We start from the raw sequence: 25,555 nt of genomic DNA on the forward strand, positions 1-25,555 counted from the left end.
GTTCACTGTCTGACTTGATCTGCTAGAATTCGATCAATTGTAGAAGGATTTCTCATAGAAGATAAATTAGTTGGAAGCTATTAGGGGTTGGTCGAAGGGGGCACTCGCCTTGGGTGCAACGTTTTCAGGGTGCGGCAAACTAATCCTTGGGACCTTTTTTTATGGAGTTCAGATGAAGTTTTTTATTATTTTGCTCACTAACCAACGACGGGGGCGGCAAATCTCTTATTTTGCCCCGGGCGCCAAATTTCCTCGATACGCCACTGGGTATATGTACATCTAATGAATTGAATTTTATTATATGAGAATTTAATTTTTTTTGTCTAATAGGACATTGTTAATAATTGGTTCTATGGTTTCTAATCAGAGCAATCTGGCATCAGAGCATAACAATTTATCTGAGGGTATCGTACATTGAACAAGCGTGCTTGCAAGCAAATCACTACTATTTGAACAGCATATGTTCATATGACAATTTGTTGTACCATGGCCGAAGCCCTGGCATTGACGACATTGTGGTAGGTTCGCTGTGTCATCATGCCGTTTATAATTTTTCCGCCGAACTGAGATTTCCACTTTCAGTTCCGGAAGGAACGACGAAAGCTTTGTCCAAAATGCTTTGAAATTGCAGGCATAGATTGTTGTTGTTTTTTTAGAGTAGCAAGCGTCCGTTTTTGGGATTGCTGTTCATTATTGATTTATTTTCAATCATACCTTATGATCAAAATGCTAAATGCGTATAAACGCTTCAAAGGTGGTCGTAAAAGCTTGGATCATGATGAGATCCCTGGCCGCCCAACATCTGTTACTGAAGAAAACATTGAATCAGCGAAGCAAATCGTGTTGCAAAATCGTTCTGTACCGATTAGAGAGATTGCTGTGTTGTTGGATCTATGAATATGACGTCGAAACCGCACAACAATCGACCGAATAGCGCTTCGAAGGCGAGCCGTTGTTCTAAATTTTCATCCATTATAAAAATCGCCACACGAAAATTTTTCAACTTCTTTGTATAGACGCCAAACAAAAACTAATCATATGATATGCGTCAAAATTTGACAGAATGTGTATAAAAGTGTTGCCAACGTTGAAAGAATAAAAGTTTATCGATTGGACAAGCACGGGAATTTTAAAATGAAAATTCCGATTCTTTTTTTATCATAAGGTATAAATAATGTGAAAAAATTATTTTTTGAGATATATTCGCTTTATTTTAATAACAGTTCTTTTGGATTTATCTACGTAGAATCTACCTCTATTACAAAGTGTTAGATAAGTAACTTTCCCCAGTACTTTTCATCAATCAATTAGGTAATCAATGTTACCTAGTAAATCATTACAATATGTCACTTAGTCGCATTGCATTCGATCAATCAGTATCAATCACGCTATCGTCCGAGTTTTTTGTGTCGTTAATTTCTTGCATTTTTTTAGATCATTCCAAAGTTAGTTTTAATTATTGAAAATCCGAGAAATTATCAAAAGCACAACACATATTCAAAAAATTAAATAATGTTTCAAAATATGATAAAGTATTGTAAAAGAACAAACCTTTACGAAGAGATTCCATCTTTAAATGGGGGCAACCACGTTTGGCATAAAGCCGTTTGGTATAACGACATTTGGCATGATGGTTATTTGGCATAATGGTTGTTTGGCATAACAGATGAACATGCTGCTTAATAGAAATTGTTCTAATTTACTGCAATTTTGAAAGGTCTAATGCGGCTACGCCTCATCGTTTTCAATGACCTGCTGTCCAACCTCGCTGCCGCTCGTACGGACTTAACTAAGGAATAGCACCTAGCTATGGGTAATCCGGGCAAATGCCCGCAACTAGACAAAGGTGATTTCTGCGGGGGCGCTGTCGTTACTTCCCCCCCCCCCCCCCCCACCTCCCTCCACACAGTGGCCGGCGCTTCCGACGGAGGGTCGCCGGCGCACTCGCGGCCTTCGGCCGTCTCGATCTGAATCATCTATGACGAATAGAATATTGTGCTAGCACTAAGTGAGTTGCTTGTATAAAATGATAGTGTGCTATTTACTACAGAATTTTAAATATAAAAAATATTCAATAATGCTATTTCACCTAATATTATCGAAATATTTAAACCGAATATAAAATTAACATATTTCGTTCGAGTTTTCCTTACACAACATAACTCGATCGAAACGCAAACGAAAATTTACAAATCCAATTGTTATTATGACAAATGGCATTATGCCAAATGACCATTATGCCAGAAGACCATTATGCCAGAAGACCATTATGCCAAAAGACCATTATGCCAAAAGACTATTATGCCAAATAGCGTTATGCCGAACGGTATTATGCCAAATGACCTTATGCCAAACGGGCCGCCCCCGTTTAAATGTGTAAATAAATTGAGTTATCGCGAAACAACACGATTTTTCAAACGAGATGATGATCGTGCGACGCTCACTGCAAAAGTGAGTTACAGAAATAGCCGACGCGTGACGCCCTCCGTTTATTAACCATTCATGGTTTTAGCATCGCCTTAGTGAAAATGAGTTACACGAATAGTACTCAAGACATTCTCATTGGAAAATAAATTGGATTAGGAATTTATTTTCCTATAAGTATTGTAAAAGTTTACTGCATTAAGTTGCATATCTCGCTTCGGTACAAGGTTTCGTAGGTAAAAAAACGGAAAAATGATGTATAACTTTTCCATAAAAGAATAAACCTATGCATTACCTTCTACAAAATTATGGGATTGTATATTTTCTACAATTATTCCAAAAAAAGTATGCATAAAAAAATAACTCGAAACAAGTTATGATTAGAAAACTAGTTTTAAGGGGATTGCCATAATTCAATAACTAGAACTAACTTTGCAAAGGCTTAAAAAGTTCCATCGAGTTTTACTTAGATTTTATTTTTAGAATTGGGCATATCTTTTCCTATAAATTTTGTAAAAATCAGCTGCATAAAATATGCTTCGGTGCAAGGTTTTATCTTAGGTAAAAAAAAGGAAAAAAAGTTGTATAACTTTGCCAGGAAACAACAAAACTGTGCACTACCTTCAACAAAAATATGGGATTTTTTATTTTCTTCGATTATTTCAAACAAAGTATGGATAGAAAAATAACTCGAAACAAGTTATGAATAAAAAACTGATTTTAAGGGGGTTACCATAAAAACGCTTTGTATATCCGAAACGGTGCGACCTACACTTTTGGTATATTTGACAAAGTAAATTATTTCCAATAGTTCTAAAATTGTGTAGAAGAAAAAAAATTTCTATCTCTACAGAAAAAAAAGTTATGGTTATATTTTTTGTCAAAGTAGGCCATGAACAATTAGGAATAGAATCTAATTACGCGGTATATATTTGTAAAAAAAATCTTAAAAGTAACTATATGCATTAAAAGAACGGTTTGGCAGCTACTGATTTATGTTCACGTTTTTATTGATTCGAGCCACTATGCAATGGTTCATTTATCACCTTATGATTCCAAAAAACAGAAATAGGATCCAGGTAAAATTTGGAATATGTTTATAGTATTGGTGGGCCTTTCTTTTGAATGAATCGAGTTAGTAGCAATCTATTTCTGAGAAATCGAAGTCAGTCCCATTTCAAAATTTTTGATCCCTATTTCCGATACTTCCCAAAAAGGGAAACTGAGAACCGGTATAATTTAATCGAGATTTTTTGATCATCTGCTAGCAAGATCTACAAATTATAAAATTTTTAAAAACCAATTTTAAGCACAGAGTTGCTCTTTAAATTAACCTTTGAAAGAAAAATTGCCTGCATAAAATTAAAAATTTTACACTAACCAAAACCGGAAGTCGGATCAAGAAGAAGTTCAGAAATTTCATATTTGAATAATATTCAGAAACTTTGTATGGCACCATGTACAAGTGTCGTAGATGACTTGTAGCAGCATGTAAATAAATTCTAAATCCTATATCTACAACAGGTGGAAATTTACTTACAAGCTCTGTAATCGATCCAGCGACTCGAATGCATTGGGAGCAATATCTGCGATTTTGTTCTTATTGAGGTACAAATATTTGAGCGACGGAAGACTACGGAACGCAAATGGATGTATCCGGGAGATTTGGTTTTCATTCAAGAACACGGTATGCAGATGGGCCAGATTGATGAACGCATCCGACGGTACCTCTCGAATGCGGTTGAAGCGAAGATCTCTGCAATTGGATAGAAAATAAAATCATTGATTAATGTTTAGCTAGTTGAAACTGCAAAATTGCTTCCGTTTAATATATTTTTATAAGTTTATAGAATATTTTATTTAAAAACTTTAAAGCATTTAAAATTTATATGAAAAAATATGTTCATATTTCGAGTTCCATGTTTTAAAGTTTAGTCAAATTACAATTACAGTTTGATTAAATTTTCGTTTCAAAACACTATTTCGACTAATGATAATCGCAGGCTTCGTTTATTATCAGCGCCCTGGTTAAAGTCATAAAACCGATATTTGATGTGCTGGCAGAAAAGTGAAGCCATAGGTTTGTGAAAATCGAACGACATCATCGCAATCCGTTGATGGTAAAACGTTTTTCGTAACAGTGCCCATAGTTATTCTTCACACACACACAGTCCGTTATGACATCTATATGGGGAAAGGAACCAAATAAACCAACTTGAGTGCAGCAGAACGTTTTCGGTTATAACCAGTAAAAGAAGGTCCCTCCGGCGAAATTAGAACGTGACTTGATTGCAATTGGTGTACCCATATAAATGCATTTTTGTTCGTCACGGCTGCATTCGACTGACGTGCTGTAGTCTGAAGTATGTAATCGGGATGTTGTGTACCTAGTCACTAGTTACATTCACAACTCTGTTGCCTTATGTGACGAGCGTTGCTAATTTTAAATTGTTCTATATGTACTTAAGCATGTCAGTGACAAACGGGTGAAGAAAGACGTTGGTACTTTTACGAGTAGTCTCGTTATTTTCTTGTTCGACTCAGTCGATAAAAAGCGTTCTGGAAAATCGTAACGTTGATACAAATATGTTATCCTTCTAATACGAACAGAAATTATTATGTATGGAAACTGAATCCTGTAACTGGTGCTTTTCTTCACCGCATAAAATGCCTTACGCTCTGTTCCATACGCCATAGGACAAAAAAATGGCAGTGAAAGGAAGCTGATTGAAGCACCTCCTCCTCGCGATATGAATCATTTAATCAGCACTGAAAACACTCCTTCCAATCAAGATGGTAGGACCGTGAAATGGAACAATATAATACCCCATCATTTGAGTGTTCTGTTTTCAACGCAGTTCCACTTTCTGATTGGATGTAGTACAACGCAGATTGAATGAAAACATAAAAATCAGGTCATAAAGTGAGGGAGGCATTAGTTTTGTTAAGTTTTTTGGCTATGCATGAGTGAGTGCTTCGAATTTACGGAAAAGTTTTGCAAACCATAATGATTTATATATTAGTTATAAGGATTCCGCTCATATAAAAACTTATATAAACTCTTTTTTCAAAATGCTGCTGCATCACACATCCCAAAAAAAATCAGAATTGGAAGTCCAATTAGTTTAAAGTTCGTCTATAAGACCTTCCATTTGAAATTTTCTGAGAAATCAACGTGAGATCCATTTTGATGTTTTCAACCGCTGCTGTCGGTACCAGGAACCGGCACAGCAAAATAAGTATGTCCATTAACAAATTGAATTCTCAAAAATCATCATGTCAGACGAGTCACATTTTACGTTAAGTGGATGCGTTAATAAGCGAAATTGTCAGTTCTATGCCGCTGAGAACCCTCAATTAATTGCGGAACAGCCTCTATACGACCAAAAAGTTTCAGTTTAGTGCGGTGTTTGTGCGGAAATTGCCATTTTTACCAAGACGGTGAATGAGCAACGAACACCGTTAATGTCGATCGTTATCGAGCCATTAGAATTGATTTTTTGATATCAGTTGTTCGAGAAAACGGTTTGAATAACTACTGGTTTTAACAGGACGGTGCAACATACCATACAGCTCAACTAACAATCGATTTGTTACAACCATTGCACTGTGGTCCGAAACGGAAAATCAGCATGAAAAAAATATTTTCACTATTAAATATTAGTTTTTTGTAGTTGGTGTCTTCACAAAAGTTGTTTGTAATCAAATGGCACTCCTTTTGATGCAAAAAGCTACTAGGGTAGTCCTTCTTTAGATTGAAATATGAAATCCAACTTTCTTAATTGAACTCGAAAACGATTTCATTGTGCAATACAGTTGTAAGAAATTTTATGCTGAGCAACTTTGCTGATAAAAGCACCTTTCTAGCTTTGATCGAGTTACATCAATTTTCCCGAGTAAAAGTAGAGGGTCTCCTAAAAAATCACTTTTTTTGTTCTAACTGTTTTATGAAACGTTCTATGGAAAAGTTGTCTTCAAAAGAGTTGTTGAGCTAATTATTTCGCACTAGGCTCGTTTAAAAGCTACTATCGGGCCATTGACCAAGATCAAAGATCAAATGGCTGTCATATCTGGTTACGGAGATAAAATGGTTATAAGTGACGTAACCTACACATCGTGTTGTTTTTTGTAGCTCAATTTTCTCAGAGAAGACAGAGTCGTTTTCAACAAATTTAGGTTCATTTGGATGCTACTATTGAACTGTGGATCAAGTTTGAAGATCAAATGACTGTTATTCCTGGTATCGGAGATAGCACGGTATAAGTGACGTAACCGACTAATCGCTCTGAAAGTTATTCATTTTATAATTGATTTTAATATTTATAGTGAAGAACTTTCATTATATGCTATTTGCCTTTCTCATCTAGAAAGGGTATGAAATCACTGTGAAAACCGTCTTTTGAACCGGCGCTTGGAGCTTCAAGTGTCATGTACCAATCGACTCAGTTCGTCGAGTACGCAAAATGTCTGTGTGTATACAACGTTTTTTTTGCACTAACTTCTCTCGAAAATGGCTGAACTGATTTTCACAAACTTAGCCTTCAACGAAATTTCTTATAGTTCCATATAAAATTTCTGAACTTTGTTTGAATATGATTTCCGGTTCCGGAGTTATGGAGTAAAATGTGAAAATATGGAAAAATATTTGTACTAATTTTTCTCAAAGATGGCGTCATCGATTTTTACAAACTTAGATTCAAATTTAAGTACACCAGATGTGTAGTTCTACACCAAAGACCAAAAATAAGAAGCATTCGTGGTGTAAAAGATGCAAACCCCTTGACAAAAATCTTTTCAATTATCAGGGTTGTGGTTCCGGCCAACTGCCATAGGACGTCGAAGCATTTTTTAAATTGCAACATAAAATAGGAGAATATGAAGGAATAATTCTTCAATTGAAATTAACTTTTGCATTTTTGTATCGTCTTTTGAAATTAATCCAATTTTAATGCATTTAGAAAATTTGTTGCTTTAAATATTTTCATTTTTGTAGTTTCAATAAACTTTTGCTTTGTAAGTTTTTTTCAAAACCGTCTTGCTATCATAATCAGATTTCAATTTGTGTAGTCGGTGTTGAACAGTCGTTCGCACCACATGCGAATAGCTCTTTGCTCCTGGAAAAAAATTCTGGCTACCTAGAGTTTCATTGATTCAAGACTTCAGTCTTTTTCAAGGCTACCAGAATCACTAACAGTCTTTTTGAAGACTAACAATTAGTCAACCTTTCTTAAGGCTATACAAAGAGTTATATTCTAATATAATCAATCTTTTTCAAAACTAGGAAATTAATCAGCCTTTTTTAAGGCTATCCATCCAAAGAATTATTCTTCGAACTAATCAGTCTGATTTGTCTTTATCAAGGCCTAGCCAAACTAGGAGTCTATTCGAAGACTAATTTAGCCTAGTTAATTAATATTCTTCAAAAATGCCTGCGTCCAACCGGATAGGCGGTTTTCCATTGAATGAAACCACTGATTAATTTTCATGCTCTAATTGTGATGGAAATCATAAATCCAATTATTTGAAATGTCCTGTTAAGGATAAATTTTTAAACGCTCGTTCACTTAGCCAACAACAAGCCAAATCCACGACCTTAAATTTACAGAACATATCTGGAAATCAAAAAAAAAGATACAAATGCCACGCCTAAGTCTTCTAAGGCACTTATTTCTTCGAATGTAAAACAAAAACCAGGTACACCTTCCAATTAATCTTCTAATGAAAACAATTTATTAATAGGTAGATCGGACACGTCAACTTCTTCTAAAGGCAGTTACACTAGCGTAACAGGTAGACATCAACCTACCAATATTCTTTTAATGCCATTCGCATAATTTAACGAAGTCGATTTAGGCGATATAACGGAAAATAAAACGATCTACCTACAAGAACAACTTTGTTAAATGTTCATCAAAATACTAAAGTTATTGAAAATTTGGGAATCGAAATTGAAACCATACATGAAATTTATTTTATCGCTGGAGCATATGTCTCATTCCAATGGGCCGGCGAACAATTAAATTTCTTTAAAGACAATTTGCAAAAACTCACAAGATATCGACCGAAATTTTTCGTAATAGGGGACTTAAATGCAAAGCTTGTCCAGTGGAATTGTAGGCAAAATAACAGTAATGGTAAAATATTTCATAATCAACTGGTTACTTTACAGTTCTTTATCCCAGTAATCCGTCTTGTTTCTTTTCCGTGAAAAACCCGTCTACAATTGATCTGGTTCTAATGGATCAAAGTCACATTTGTAGTGAACCGATTACACATGCTGACTTTGACTCAGATCATCTTCCTGTAACATTCAGACTTTCCAACGAAGCTTTAATTAATCCAATTAGTTCTATATTCAACTATCATAGAGCTAATTGGTTGGACTACAGATCTCACATTGAAAATCATGTGGATCATGAAACTATTTTAAAAAATTCTGCGGACATCGACACAGCAATTGATAATTTGAATCATTACATTATCGAAGCTAAAAATCTTTCGGTTCCCAAAGCTCCAACTAAATTAAATTCTCCTATCATCGATGACAATCTTCAACTGCTCATTCGGTTGAAGAATGTTCGTCGACGACAATATCAACGTTGTCGTGATCCTGCTATGAAAAACATAGTTAAGGATTTACAAAAAGAAATTAAACATAGATTGACTCTTTTGCGAATTGAAAATGTCGTTAAAGAAGTTGAACAAATCGAACCATATTCTAAGCCTTTCTGGAAACTTTCTAAAGTTCTTTAGAAACCTCAGAAACCAATTCCTGCTCTCAAGGAAGTGAATCAAATACTTCTTACAAATGGTGAAAAAGCTCAAAAACTTGCTCAGCAGTTCGAGAGTGTCCACAATTTTAATTTGAACGAAAATAAAGTCATATTTCAACTCAAGTGCTGTTACAATATGACAATATTGAGACGAATTTTGATGAAATTAAGTCAATCATCAGGAAACTTAACAACATAAAGGCTCGTGGTAATGATGGAATATTTAATATTCTTATTAAAAATCTTCCCGATGTTGCCTTGAGACTCTTGGTTAAAAATTTCAACAAGTGTTTTTCTTTAGCTTACTTCCCAAAAAGATGGAAAAACGCTGAAGTAATTCCTATCCTTAAACCCAGCAGAAACATCAAGTTATCGATCAATTAGCTTACTTTCTTCTATCAGTAAACTTTTTGAAAAAATATCTTGTTGAGAATGATGTCTCATATAAATGAGAATTCAATTTTTTTACCAGAGCAGTTTGGATTTCGTCGTGAACATTCAACTACTCATCAACTTGTAAGAGTTACGAACATGATAAAAGCCAATAAATCTTCTGGGTTATCCACTGGAGTTGCTCTTCTAGACATAGAAAAAGCATTCGACCGTGTTTGGCACAAAGGTTTAATAGCAAAAATGTCTGATTTCCAGTTTCCTATTTATTTGATCAAAATAATTCAAAATTATTTAACTGATCGTACTCTTCAGGTTAGCTATCAGAATTGTAAATCTGAATTGCTACCCGTACGAGCCGGTGTTCCGCAGGGTTCGAGCGTAGCTCCAATCTTGTATAATATTTTCACTTCTGATCTTCCAAATTTACCCGTTGGTTGTCAGAAATCGCTATTCTGTGACGACACAAGTCTGATAGCCATACCATTAGATGTAATGTCACATAATATTATAAGCAAATTCCGATAAAAATCGCTGCAATCTTCAATTGAATAGATTCGTTCTTTGTATTAGTTAGTAAGTTAGTGTATGAGTTCCTTTTTCCCACTACACATTTCAAGTGGATTTACAATTTTCCCTACACAATAATTACATAATTGCGGAAGCAAATGATGTCTCAATGGTAATAACCAAATCATGTATATAATAGGGCTGAAAAGACACCTTTTGTGGCTGAACACGCAATCTAAATCTTAACAATCGATATTTAACTCATATCTCAATAAATATTTATTAGAAAACGTGCTTAATCCACCTATCAGTGAGATGATACCTTTTTTTATCAATCCGCATGTGTTTTTTTCATGAATATTCATCGGTTTTCATGACATTATTTTAATGACCGTCGTTTTAAGCTGCAATTTGACATTTTAATTACTCATTACTCTATCTAAAAAGGTTACAATCGATTAAACTTTTCATGATATGTCGAAGTGAGTTCCACTTTAGAATTTACGGTAATTTAAGGTACTTCCAGAGCCGGTATTCAGGAACTAGCATAAACCAAACCGATTCGTATGGCCATATGACGAATAAATTGCAATAGTTTTGAGTCCAACTTTCAAGCTTTTCGGGATTATCATCTTCTATATCGGTTTGAATTTTAAAAATTCATCCTCCTGTAATTCCAGAATCGGAAATCAGCATTGAATAAAATTAATTAATTTTTGTGGGACTATAAGTTTATTTTAATTTGAATTTTTTTCTGGAATTCGATTTGGCTTTATTTGAGAAAACGATTGAGCTTTGAGAAACGATTCGATACTGGAGCCGGAATTCGAAAATCGCTGTAGCCGAAGTCAGACAAATTCATCTGATTAGTTTACATTTGTTTCAATATGTTTAAAAATCAGTATAGACATCTTTGAGAAATCGTAGTACGAGTTAAATTGTTGGGTGCCTTCCGAATCGAAAACTGAATACCACTAATACTGAAATAAGTTTATTTGGTTGTCGACTATTCAAATCAGCAAATCTTAGATGATTCTTAGATATCATTTGAATCTTAGATCGGTTCAGCCATCTACGAGGAAAATAAGTTACACAATTTTAATTTCGTTTCACATATCATCATGTAGTTCCGGAACCAGAAGTAGGATCCAAACATAATTCAGGAACCTTGTTTAGGAGCATACGAATTTTCATATGAATCTGAGTTTGTAGAAAACGGTTGAGTCATCTTCGAAAATAAGGTAAAAAATTGAGTGAAATTATTTGTCACATACGCATTTGCTGATCTCGACGAACTGATTCAAATGGTATATGGGTGTTTTGTTCTTCCAGCATTTATTGCTGTAAGCAGTTTAAATCAATATAATTATGAAATTGTTCAGAATTCGGAAGTACTGCCATCTTTCCAATATGTCATATTCGAACGATTATGTTGCCAAAAACGAATCGTGCTAAAATTGGTCCGAGGCAAAATGTCATGAAAAATAATGCTGTTCACAGTCTTTTTGGTACTTAGAAACTATTGTATGTAACAGTATAAAAAATCGTGATTTACGTTGCTCCCAAGCCTTTCTTTGCCATACAGCGCTCAGAACTTCTACTGCTGGAATATGGGGGAAAAGTCGCTTACACAAAAAATTCGATATCTCCGTTAAAAATGGACGGATTTCAACAATCTATGGCTTGTTGGATAGCTATTACCGTGCGGAATCTAAGTCTGAAAACATATTCTGTTTTCAAGGTCAATTGTGACAGATACTGTCAAAAAACTGAAAATTTTGACATAAAACTTCGTATAACTCAAAAAGTAAACATCCGATCTCAAAACCATTCAATAGCGTTCTGGGTGACGGGGAGACCTTTCATTTGCGACTAGTTTGATCAAAATCGGTCCAGCCATCTCTGAGATCTCGACCTCTTAGTTGACAACACACATACAGACACACACACATACACACACACACACACACACACACACACACACACACACACACACACACACACACACACACACACACACACACACACACACACAGACATTTGCTCAGTTCGTCGAGCTGAATCGATTGGTATATGACATTCGGCCCTCCGGGCCTCGGAAAATTTTTCGAAAGTTTGAGCGAATTCTATACCTATTTTTTATATATATAAAAAAAGGTAAAAAAGATTTCAATTTGTTCTTGTTTTGAGAGTTACTTTGCACATTTGCGAGAGAGCATTGAGGAAAACGTAATACGCAGAGTAAACCACGTAGTTTATCGCAACCTAGTGGCCTCAGTAAGGTGAAATGTAGCGTCATAAAATGCGCGCAAAATTTTATCCGCTTCAGTTGAACGAACCGTCGCACAAAGCGTACCAAGAAAAACGGACACATAGAAACAAGAACTTTTTTCAATGATTGAGCGCAGTGGACTTGCCTCTCGTTATATTGGCTTGTAAAAAAGACTGGACGTAATGGATTTTTGAATCCTTCACACTTTGAATATATGCTAACTCAATCGTTATTGTAAGTGATTACTCTTACACTAGAGCTATAAATCATGAGTAATTATGAATGACAACATGAGATTATATGTATATGTATTGACCAACTTGCTAACCATGTATATGCCTGTTGTTTTTCAATGTTTATCACATTGTTTGTATCACGATAATACTTGGTTTGTATTTCATTCAGTAGCTTGTCAATGATGAAGTTATAGTTTTGCTATAAAAATTACTACAATCTAAAATAATACCTCTTATACGATATCACACAGCCAGGCTTTATTGCTTCAGCAACATCAATGCAGTGAACTCAACAGAATTGGACATTATTAGCATTATAAATGACAGTTACTTAGAAAATAAACAATTTCTTACAATACCCATTTTATTGTATTCAACTCGTTTTTATTGCATCACAAAACGCAATGCTGCATAAATTCGCGTCATAATTTTACATGTAATTTTTGCTCACGATATAATGCCACCGAGTCCACCGTGCATTTCTCACACCACCTCAATACGAAACAGCAGCGCGCAAGCAATAAAAAAAAATGCGGAAATGTTTATGTAAACTTTTTCAAATTTCGGTTGTTTTAGCTCAAATTTTATAATTTTGAGTTGCATTTTCAGATTCTTTGTGAAATTCTGCTACAAACACTACTTTTCAGTTCTAAAATCATCCCCGTGGAACGGAACAGTAACCGTTTATACATTTCAAAAACCAATTACGGCTCGGCAAAGCAAAATTTCAAAATTCTGAGAATATTTCGAAAACTTAAGTGTTTTTGGTTTTTCGATAATAGGTCTAGTTTTTGAATAATTGATCAAAAACGCGATTTTCGCATTCCGCTACATTTCACCTTAAGCCTCATTTTCTGGTGCTAATTTCTGGAATTGTGCTACAATTTTTTCGACCGGATTTCACGTGGTCTCTAGGCTGTTCCTGTCCAGAGAAAGATAATAGGTACTATCAATCTTCTATTGGACCCCAACCCCTAATGAAATATATATATATATATATATATATATATATATATATATATATATATATATATATATATATATATATATATATATATATATATATATATATATATATATATATATATATATATATATATATATATATATATATATATATATATATATATATATATATATATATATATATATATATATAAATATATATATAGGGGTAGATGGAGTAAAACCTAAGGGGAAATGTTGCTATATCATAACTATAGAGAATAACACGGAAGAGTTCCATGTATGACTATCTTCCGTATTCATTATTTCTCAAATTACGTACAAATACTCGCTGAATGCATTGCAAAATACATAAAATATCTTATTTTCCAAAACCCTTAAAAAGTTTCTATTGAAATATTTGCGGGGCATGACGCCCGATCGTGGAAAACATGTAAAATATATATTTTAAATTACGCGAAGTGACGATTATCTGAACATAGAGGGAGGATGATCTTAAACAACGGGTAAACATCCATCAAAACAACGGATTAAAGCTCATGACAACCACAGGGCAATATGCACCCTCATAAAGCTTTTTCTTCTTATTTAAAGAAAGCTTTAGACTTTTCGTTGACAAAATATTTGCCAGGTGGAAGATTGCTCACTATTATTCATTAAATTGATAACTTATGGATAATTTTTGTAAGCGACAACTTGAGCATTTTGCCTCACACAATTCGGGCCATTTTGCCCCCAAAAATATGAGACGACAGAGACATAATTGGTTTTTTATAATTTTTTCCGATATGATTGAACCATCGCTATCAAAATTTTATTGTAATCTGTTGTTATGTCGGACTTTCAGTTTCATTAAAAATTCAGTGAAAAAAATTGGTACGTTTTGAGAAAAGCAAAAGGTGCATTTTTTTGAGATAAGTAAAAGGTGCAGGGGAGCGTTTTACCCCATCTTCCCCTATATAAAATAATAGCGGTAAAAGTGTGTGTTGCTAATGTTCTCTGGTATGCGTAGACCGATCTACAAATGATTTTTTTTGTTTGAAAGGTGACGTTTATGCGAAGGTTTTAGGCTATAGTATATAAGAAAATCCTTCGGGAAAATAGAGAAAAACTAGAAAATTGGTTCATTTGGAATTGAAAATTTTCCGCTCAATGCATGCTAGATCTCCGATGATTGTTTGGCGTGTATGGAGTTGTGAAATGCTAGCTGACTGTATAGCAAAATTTGAATACTAGATTATTAATAAAAATTTTTGGCGCCAAACGAACTGATTTGTGCAAATACTTGACTCACGTGTTTCTTTGTTTCGAATTACATGTTCAATTAAGTAAGGGCGCCAAATGAACAGCATACAGGTTTCCATTTTCCGATATATAAATTTGGGTTCAATGCCGTCAAGTCTAATTATAGAACGACTATAAGAAAAGAAAGTGATTAATGTTTTTTTATGATTCGTTCTTCCTAAAACTCCAAAGATGAGAATCCTCTCTTCACGATAGATATAATTATTGCTGTCACAATGCGCTGACATTTCATTCAGAGACAACAGTATGTTATTGAGGTGTGCTGCCACTTTTAATTAACACCGTTAACTCAAACACCAAAACTGTTCGGCTCTCTACTTTTTGTAACGATTCCATTCGAATTTTAAAGATGTTTTCTATTTTTTTCGGCTTAAATTTTTCATAAGCATTTCCCGTGCTATACCATTGAAGGATTTTTTGGACGGGATTTTATGTAAATTTTTCTCGAAACGACCTCCAAATTTCGTCAATTGCTTCAAATTGCAAGTTCACTTATTCATTTGAGTCCGAACGTCTTCAATTGGCGTAAACGCGATTCGACTTATATCAACCCTGAGTATTCCGAAATTTCAAATTATTTGCAAAATTTCAAATTATTAACTATGAACAGTTTCGTCCCATCTACTCGAATCATCCCGTTTGCCTCCTGTTATTAAATTACATCGATGGAACCGAGAATTTGGAACTCATCGACATATTTTACCTGTTCGAACGATTCACTCTCTTGCTCATAAACTGTCAAACTGATTTTGGTTGTATTTTGCTTGGGTCATCACCAACAATTGTCAGTTGATTCATTTTTACGGAACATGAAGAATGATACTTATCACTGTGCGAGAAAAATACTATTCTATTTCACTCCTCCAGAACAATCATGAGGGTCGTTCTATTATTCTGACTTTAGAGTATTCGAAATAATTCCCATCCAAAGATAATATTTGAGCTGTGAGAAGTTCATCGGGACAGCTACAGGTACAGAAATAAGAGGTACAAGTACATAAGGTAAGTTCAGGAAAAATAAAGTAGATACAGGAATAAGTGCAGAAAGTACAAAACCAAGTACAGAAATGAGAGAAACAAGTACAGGAAGTACTGGCACAAATGCAGAGAGTGCAGAAAAGGGTGCAGAATGTGCACATGGTGCAGATATAAGTTCAAAAGTTACAGGACCAAATACAGAAAATACTGAGTCAGGCATAAAAAGTTCAGGAACTAATTTTGAAACAAGCACAGAAAGTACAGGAACAAACACACAAGTTACAGAAACAAGCACACAAAGTACATAAAGTGCAGAAAATTGAGGAACAAGTACAGAAAAAAAGTTTAAAGTTCAAAAGGTAATCGCAATGGTGTCGAGGCAGCAATTCTGAATGGCAAATTAGAAGAAGAAAAAGTTTTCATTCCTCGCATTCCAATGATGTCCACTGATGTGTCGTATTAATTTGAGCGTCATTTTCTCATCCGTTTCTCTTTTCTGTTACCGTCAATAATCGTTATGAGTCTGTAGCGTGAATTTAGTTTTTTTCTGATGGTAAATTCTGCGCTGCCAGTTCGCGTTTCGGGAAACCATCGGGTTTTATATATTTTTTCCTGTTGTCCGCGATATAAAAAGGTTGGGGCCACAATCATAGAGCATTATAGTGACATTTTTCTTCAATAATCATTAAAATTGATAAGCAGTTTTGATTTTCTACATCCAATCAAATATTATTGCGCTACGAAGTGTGCAGTGGTCCACTAGTTCATTATAATAAGTACAAAAATTAGTCAAACAATTCAGATTGAAATTCAAGCTTTAGCGAAATAAAAACCAGAATAACTTCTTGCGGGTCAAAATAATATGCCGGCAGTAACTCAAATTTGTTCATATTTTTGTACTTTCTGAAAAAGAAATATGTCCAATGTCGACTTCAAAAATTTGTGATCGAGCTGCTCGAAACTATACCACATTTTAATAACCAATTCCGGAACCAGATCAATACAAACGTGTGGTATCTGCCCGACTCCCTCACACAGGCCGTCTTGAGCAAACTTCCACAGCATTTATTTTAAGGATATGGCAAGAGGAAAACTTTCTTTCACGGACTACCAGTTTTCATATTCCAAAGCTATTGCGTTCCGCTGGAACTTCCGAGAGCAGAAGCCAAATGTGAATTAAGTTTCGACAAAACTTTCACCCCTTTCCATCGTTCGGAGCACTATTGGCATATTTTCCTGAAAGATTCCCCCACCAGCATCGGCTGCGGTTTGTTTACTACCCATCTTAGTCGCATATTACTACTATCTTTGCATATCTTTTCATATTAAAACTATCTTGGCCTTTGGATGAAGCAAAAGTTGCATCTTTGATTGTAAGCCACCTTTTCTACCGAAAGTTATTTATATGCACATATAAATATTTCTTAAGTTTGCAACAGGACCTCATGAATGCGACGGAGCGGCAGTGGCATCCTCCCGGAAGTGGTTGTCTTTTGCTCGTTGCTGGGTGCGGAACCACGACAACGACGATATGTGTTCAGAAGAAAACTTTACTCTTCCCCGGAAAACTACATTCAACGTGGGCATAACTTATTCATTCGTTTTCGTTGCGGTTCCGACCTACCAACTATTCATGACACAATGGAATTGTAAACGACTACTCTCTATGGTAGGAAGTTTTCAAAATCCATTTGCTAAATTAGTCATTTCGGGAACAAGATCTAGTTTCGGCTAGTTCGCTCCGTTGAACCGCCGCACAGTGGGGAAAAATAGACCAAAAACACGACGATTTTTTTGGAGGCATGACACAGCTGACCACAAAGCACTTTTTTGGTGTAAAATGGTCAGTAAAATCGATTTCATGTATTTAGAAGGACCGCACGAAACGCTATCATGTTCATTTTACCCCAAGTACCCACTTTATACTGCATTGTATTCAAGCTTAACTATATAACATGAAACCGAAGAACTTGCAGAAGAGCGAATAGAGTGTTTCCGATGTAAAAAAGTCTAACAAATCGATTGCAAATAGTTTTATTGACAACAGAAAAATCATTGTACCGTTTTACCCCATTTCAATTCTAGTAATAATACTCAGTTGAAATATGATCTACAATCCAAAAGCAGATCCAATACGATCTATCAATATTGGTTCATATTACGTGCAAAACATCTGTGATCCAATTAAACACAATGCGAATGACAGTACTAGCCTGTTTACCCCGTTTTACCCCAATTTATATCATAAGTCGTATTTCTGGTTAAACTTTCTTTCGCATACCGATAGCAGGATGATTGCGGTTGATGAAAATTTATTGATATTACGAAGAAAGCCCTCAAAATAGGATTACAAATGTATTCAATGACCGCACGAATCTTATTATACCGTTTTACCCCAATTTATTTCATAAGTCGTATTTCTGGTTAAACTTTCTTTCGCATACCGAAAGCAGGATGATTGCGGTTGATGAAAATCGATTGATATTACGAAGAAAGCCCTAAAAATAGGATTACAAATGAATTCAATGACCGCACGAATCTTGTTATACCGTTTTACCCCAATTTATTTCATAAGTCGTCTTTCTGGTTAAACTTTCTTTCGCATACCGAAAGCAGGATGATTGCGGTTGATGAAAATTTATTGATATTACGAAGAAAGCCCTAAAAATAGGATTACAAATGAATTCAATGACCGCACGAATCTTGTTATACCGTTTTACCTCAATTTATTTCATAAGTCGTATTTCTGGTTAAAAGTTTTTCTGCATACCCTAAACAGGCTGATTGTGGTTGATGAAAATCGATTTATATTACGAACTATTTTCCAAATGTGGAGCAGAATCTTACGACTCAGTTAAAGGATAAACTGGGGTAAAACGGTATAACAAGATTCATGCGGCCATTGAATCCATCTGTAATTTTATTTTTAGGGCTTTCTTCGTAATATCAATCGATTTTCATCAACCGCAATCAGCCTGCTTACGGTATGCAGAAGAACGCTTAACCAGAAAAACGACTGATGAAATAAATTGGGGTAAAACGGGTTAAACAGGCTAGTACTGTCATTCGCATTGTGTTTGATTGAATTACAGATGTTTTGTACGTGATATGAACCAATATTGGTAGGTCATATTGGATCTGCTTCGGGATTGTAAATCTGAATTCAACATAAAATTATATTTGTGGGAAAATTGGGGTAAAACGATGTAGCATTACGCATGCGATTATGGAGACTTCGTGTTAATTATTATTTGAGTTTATATGCGAAACATAGAACTGTCTTGTTTAACCAATATTGGTCTAAACACCGATCAGTAGAACTATTTTTTCTGTAAATTCATGGAAGAAGATGATTGGGGGTAAAACATAATATAGTTTTTTATGGTCAATCTTATTAAAAACAATCCATTAATATAGCTTATGAGCATATCAGGAATACCTTCTGATTGGTCAAATTTTTCCTGAGTTTCACAGTTAGTTTTCGAAGTAAAGTCAGAAAAAAGAGGGATTGGAGCAAAACGGGCATGATAGTGAATTTTTCGGATCTTCTAACTATCATAAATCGATTCTACGGATCAATTTGCATAAGAAATACTAACTTTGAAAATATTTGCTTAGGTTTTTATAAAATTATTGAGCAAAGTCGCGTTTTTGATCGTTTTTCCCCACTGTGCGCCGGCTAGGGTCGTATGACAATAATGGTTCTGCAGTAGTAGATTGTCATTGAACCGAAAAGTTAAGTAACTTAAAACTTCACACAACTAGTAGTAAAATCAAATCAAATGATGTCGCCATTCATTAGATCCTTCATACGTATTAAATTATTGTTGATTTACTGAAAAAATCCAGCAGAAGCTAAATCTCACAATAAAAAACCTGACTCAAGCTAAATGATGAAGTATAAAAGCACCAGCCAACCAATTTTCGCTCATCATCAGTTTCCCAAAACACCTTCAGGTTCCTGGAAAGTAGAACCTTTTGGATGATGAATTATATAATCCTCTTTCACCGCATCATGAAAGGCTTCTGCCAGCCGTTTTTTTTTTCATTCTGACTACAGAAGAACAGAAATTTGCTCTCCACATTAGAAGTGATAAGTTAATTATTTATGCAGCTCTAAATTAAGTTTTCCCACCTTACAAGTAACTTTCGGAACAAAGCTGAGCATAGCCCATTGAAATCAGCTGACTCTGGCCCAGTGTCTAAATCGTTTCATGTAGCAGCAGACGGTTGCTGAGCTGCTCGTTCCGAGAGTCCGTGTGGGCACGGCAGATGTCGCGTTCAGCAGAATATGGTTCATATTTATCTATTCAGCTCATCTGGAAACTTGACGATATCATTCGGTGGAGACAGCCGGGCTAGCGTACCTACACTATAGGTACTAACTAATTTAACTGAGCTGAGATCCGCACGAAAGAGACAACGATGACAAACGGTTCGGGGCCACAGTCCCCTCATAGATCAAGTCCTCAAGCGAAGGATGATTGAAGAGCCCTTTCATATCCGTTCTTACACACCAGTGAGCAGACATTAAAATGTGTGTGAATTGCATAATATTATCACACTCTATCTGGCAGTGGCTGAATTGATGTTACAAAACAGCTCCGTTTAGTACAAGGTGAGTTTCACTTTGCTACAGAAAAGGGTGCAGTTCGGCTGGTTGACAGTGTTCATGATGATCTATGAAGGCTGCAATGTTAATTCGCTTTCGTTGAGTGTTACAATGACTGTAATTTATCATAGATAGGGTCAGCTAACAAAGCTGACGTGACTGAAAACTAATAAACTGTAACTCAGGAACATTTCTCACCTGGATGGCATTCGAATAGGAATCGTTAAATCGACAGTCCCGCGACAAAAGGGCCTAACTGCAAATGAGAGTCTCTCTCTGTTTACTTTCTTTTTTGATTATTACGGAGACATTACTGCAACTTCTTGAAAGTTTCCAATATAAATCGAGCGCATGTATTTTTAACTTAAATTTTTTTCGAAGAGTAAGGTGTCAAATATGAAATCAATCCGGTATATCATGAAAGAAAATGTAAGCAAAGAGAAACTGCCATTTGTAGTTAGGCCCTTTTGTCGTCGAAATATCATATAAGGAAAGTATCGAAGAGTAGTCATAAGCGGCCTTTATACGAGAATTATTAATGGCATGATCACTAAGTAATGATATTCCTAATTTGCATGGAGAACTCGTCATTACTGCACCTTACACGTTCATTCAAATGACATTATATTTTAGTAATGACATTTTTAATTATCGTGTATGGTCCGCTATAAACATTGGATGCGTTACTGATCATAAAGTAGTGGGGATTATTTTAGAGTGTAAACGCCATTTGCTTTGTTTATATGTCAAAACTGAAGTTATACCGAAAAGTTCACGAAATAAATTTGAAGAGAATCGCGGGAAAAATTTTTGTTTTGTTCATTGGGTTCGGGGGGGAATGTGCTCACACTGCCCCACTGTAAAAACGACCCTGGTATACTGGAACACTATAAAGGATGTTACGTACCTTTGGATTTCCGACTTATGGTTTTGCCGACCATTATAATATATTGATGACCGGTATAAGCATTACCATTTTCTTTTATTTAATGCAGCAAGCCCTGCGATCTGTTGAGTAATGGTGTTGTCAGGTTGGATTATCTGTAAATCCGGGCAAAACATCAATGGTGCTTTTCACTTATCGTAGGATAATTACAGGAGCTCGTCCGTTACAGTTCTTCGGTTCAGAGATCACTGTGGTTGATCAAGTTAAGTACGTCGGGGTTATTCTTGGTTCAAAACTGAATTGGTCTGCTCACATTGACTTCAGTCATGGCGACTCAAACCCAGATACATTCATTGGATCTACACAACCATCGTTAGACCAATTTTAGCGTTCGGATGTCTTGTATGGGGGTAGAAAGGAGAAGTTGCGACAGTTTAGTCAATGCTAAATCATCTCCAAAGGATGGTCCTAATAGCGATGACAGGAGCATTCACGACAACTCCTACTGCTGCTCTAGAGGCGCTACTGTGCATTAAACCACTACACGTGTTCCTGAAACAAGAAGCATTATCTTGTGCATACCGTCTTAAGGTTACAGGGCTTTGGAACAGTAACTCTTTAGACTATGCTACTAGCTACACTCGCTTGTGGTCTCAAATGGTTACCTGGGATGAGTATCTACTCGCTCCTAGTGACCTAACTTTCACATACTGTTTTCCTTTCAAAACATTCAATGTGAGCTATTCTCTTCGTGAGGAATGGTTGCCTGGTTATTTGGAACGACAACTTGATGAACACATAGTTTGTTATACGGACGGTTCTCTGTTGAATGGTCGTGCTGGTACTGGTGTCTACTGTCGTGAAATTAGGCTAGAGCAGTCTAATTCACTTGGTAAATACTGTACTGTGTTCGAAGCAGAAATCTACGCGATTCTGTGTGGAATACAATCGGCAATGATGAGTTGGCTAGAGCTGGTGCAACGAATGATTTCGTTGGTCCGGAACCAGCTTTACCACTTTCAACTAGTTGGATAAGGCACAACGTTCGTTCTTGGAAAAAGGATATTCTCTCGTTTCTCACCCAATGTGATAAGGAGCTATAGTCAGAAGGGTTCATTGTTCTTCTTGGAGTGAATAAGTCCTTTCTGTATTCACCTAAAATAGGGTTTAGCAGGTTGTTTGGCATCCTTTATTGGGTAACGAGTTTACTTCTGCTCGTACATACTGCGAATCGTTCTGCATTCTTCCGGGAGTGCAGAATGGTGTCGCTTTTGTAAGATCTCTAAATCCTCTCGGGGGTTGGAGGTTTTATTAACTGTGCATCGTTCATCAGAAAAAACGCACATAGTAACAAATCTACATAGGTTTTCCAGCAGACTGTTCGGAACCTCGTAGAGGTTCAGAATTTACTTCTGCTTCCACTAAATGTGATCCCCAGCAGATTGTTCAGCATCCCTTAGGGGTGCAGAATTTACATCTGCTTTTTTGTGTTTTTGTGTCGTCCATTTTCTCCATCCTAGTCCAAACCTTACCATTTCCCTTTAATCCTTCCCTCTTATATATCGGGAAAATGATGCTAAAAACAAATTGATGGCAAGGCACAAATCTCCAAATATTAAGGGGAACGTGCCATTTGAGCCAATTTGTTCTGATTCCTGATACGTACAACCATATTACCATGTAGAGGTAATGTTAATATTATTCCCAGAAATTTGTCATCATGTTTAGTGTGAATTTTTAAATCTGGTGCTGAATCACACATTCGGAACTATCGTGGAGTTGCTGTCAAAGCGTGAATTCCTGAATTACTTCAGGAAAAATAGTAGGGGAGAGTGTTCGGTTACCGGCACTCTTTTTCTTTTAAGCTTATAACTTCTGACTAAGTGTACATTATGCGGGCATATATCCATTAATGGAAAGCTAAAGTCCCTAGCTAACAACTGAATAAAAGACTAAATTAATTCAATCGATTGAAAAAAAATTATTATCAATTTAGTAAAGTGATAATTTTTTGCCATTTCAAAATAGGTTACCGGCACCTCAAGAAATTTCGCAAAAAATGAAAAATATAAGTAAAAACTGCAATTATTTAAAGAAAAAACGAAATTTATTCTTTTCGGAAGCGTTTTTACAAAAGTCTTCATTGTCTGATGGTGACTTCGCCTTGGCTCTCTTGGCCAATGATTTGGATGGTGGCGCCTTTGTTGTTGATTAGACCGGTCTTCCACCGGCTTCGCGGGATTGAATACGTTGCTGCAGTCAGTCGAATATATTGGCTTCATTTCCACTAATCAACGTTTAATAGCATTAATCAGTGCATTAAAGTTCATTTTCCTTGAATTGGACGATTTGTTTGAAGTCGCCATGGCTAACAGAACCAGAGAAGCGAAGTTTTTACTTAACACATGGATCAATAAGTCCCGAGACTAACAATTGAAACAACATTTTTTTTATTCACAACATAATCACCTTTTAGGGTGATACAATGGTTCCAACGTTTTTCCAATTTTTCAATACCATGTTTATAAAAAAAATTATCTTTCGCTTCAAAATAAGCTTCAGTTTCAGCGATGACCTCCTCATTTGAGCCAAATCTTTTTCCCTGGAGCATTTTTTTAAGATCAGCAAAGAGCCAGTAGTCACTGGGGGCTAAATCTGGCGAGTATGGAGGGTGGGGAAGCAGATCAAAGTCCAATTCGTTCAATTTCGCCATTGTTTTCATCGACTTGTGGCAGGGTGTTTTTGTTCCATCGAAAGCAATCGCGGCACCCACTTGGAAAAAACCTTTTTCATGCTCAATTTTTCATGAAGGATAGTAAATACACTTCCATATGATATCTGTGTCATCTCAGCAATCTCACGGAGCTTCACTTTACGATCTTTCATTATAGTTTTTGTCACTTCACTCACATTTTCCGGTGTAACGGCTTCCACAGGTCTAACCGAGCGTTCCGCGTCATTTGTGTCGGTACGACCACGTTTAAACTCGGCGAACCACCGACAAATGCTTTTGATGGACAAGAGTCCGGATAACATTTTTCAATCCATTGTTTCGCTTGCACGGTGTTTTTACCCATTAAAAAACAATGTTTTATCAAAACACGAAACTCGGTTTTTTCCATTTTTTAAACAAACTACAAAACGACTTTACTCCAACCTCGATAACTCAGCTGTTTCTGGCCGGATCGACTTAAAATTTTGACCCGTTTCAGGCAAAGGTTAGTACTCTAGAAAGACGTGGTTACTGGTTTACTACGAGCGCCATCTCTGCTTTAGTCTCGGGACTTATTGATCCATGTGTTAAGTGACGGATGTATAGATGTCGTCAAATTGTCCACGTGTTGCATATCGAGATGCCAGGTAATACAATAAATTTAGCTAGCAAAAACGAAAAGATCGTGCCAATTTACAAAAGTCTATAATTTCTGACGATTGTCTGCAAACAATCGAAGTTTTAAAAGTCTGTGAAAAGTGTTCAGACAAAAAAAGATTTACATGTTAACTAAGAAATTTGATAATTAACAGACAAATTTGCAAACTTGGCATCTCTGAATGCCACTGACAATTTTTGCGATTTGCCGAAAAATATGGAGTGCCGGTTACTGAAATCGGTAGACATTTTGAAAATTACTAGAAAAAAAATTTGGTTGCGAAAATTTTGATAGCATCCGGTATTAATTCACGAAGTAGATCGATTTCACTTCATAAATAATCAATCCACTCACTTTTTCGATTGATGCATTTCAATTAATGGTACTATAAAAAAAGTCAGAAAAAGTTTTTGTGTTGGTTTTCCTATAATTCAAATTTGTTTTAGGCGCAGCAAAAAGTACAAGCGCCTGTTTGCTTCGGTATTCGGTACAAAAAGAACGTGCTGATATTACACACACATGACATTTGTCGGAATGACGCTATCTGCTTTCTGTCAAAAGTTACGGTGGGGTACGGCAACCGAACACTGCCGGCTACCGAACATCTTCCCCTAAATGACAAAATTTTTGTGACGGTAGAAATCTAATAAAAAACGATCAACACGGTTTGTTCAAATGCCACTCCACTACATCCAATTTACTAGAGTTTGTGAACTTCACTTTCCACATAATATATGATGGCAACCGGGTAGAAGTTCAATGCACTGATTTCAACAAAATATTTGACATACCATTGTTACTATTGAAATTACAAAAATTGGTGTATAATTGA

The 25,555-nt window shown here is 35.8% G+C and overlaps 1 protein-coding gene across 4 annotated transcripts in view; it reads right to left on the reverse strand.

Annotated features, from left to right (window-relative positions):
* Positions 1-25,555, reverse strand: part of LOC131436539 (peroxidasin) — a 416,998-nt gene that overhangs the window by 236,833 nt on the left and 154,610 nt on the right. For all 4 annotated transcript variants that reach the window (XM_058605296.1, XM_058605295.1, XM_058605297.1 and 1 more), the window contains one exon: positions 3,965-4,180. In XM_058605296.1, coding sequence (XP_058461279.1) covers positions 3,965-4,180 — 216 coding nt within the window. The remainder of the gene's footprint in view (positions 1-3,964; positions 4,181-25,555) is intronic.

Source organism: Malaya genurostris, chromosome 3 (genome assembly GCF_030247185.1).
Source record: "Malaya genurostris strain Urasoe2022 chromosome 3, Malgen_1.1, whole genome shotgun sequence".
Taxonomy (NCBI): Eukaryota; Metazoa; Arthropoda; class Insecta; order Diptera; family Culicidae; genus Malaya; species Malaya genurostris.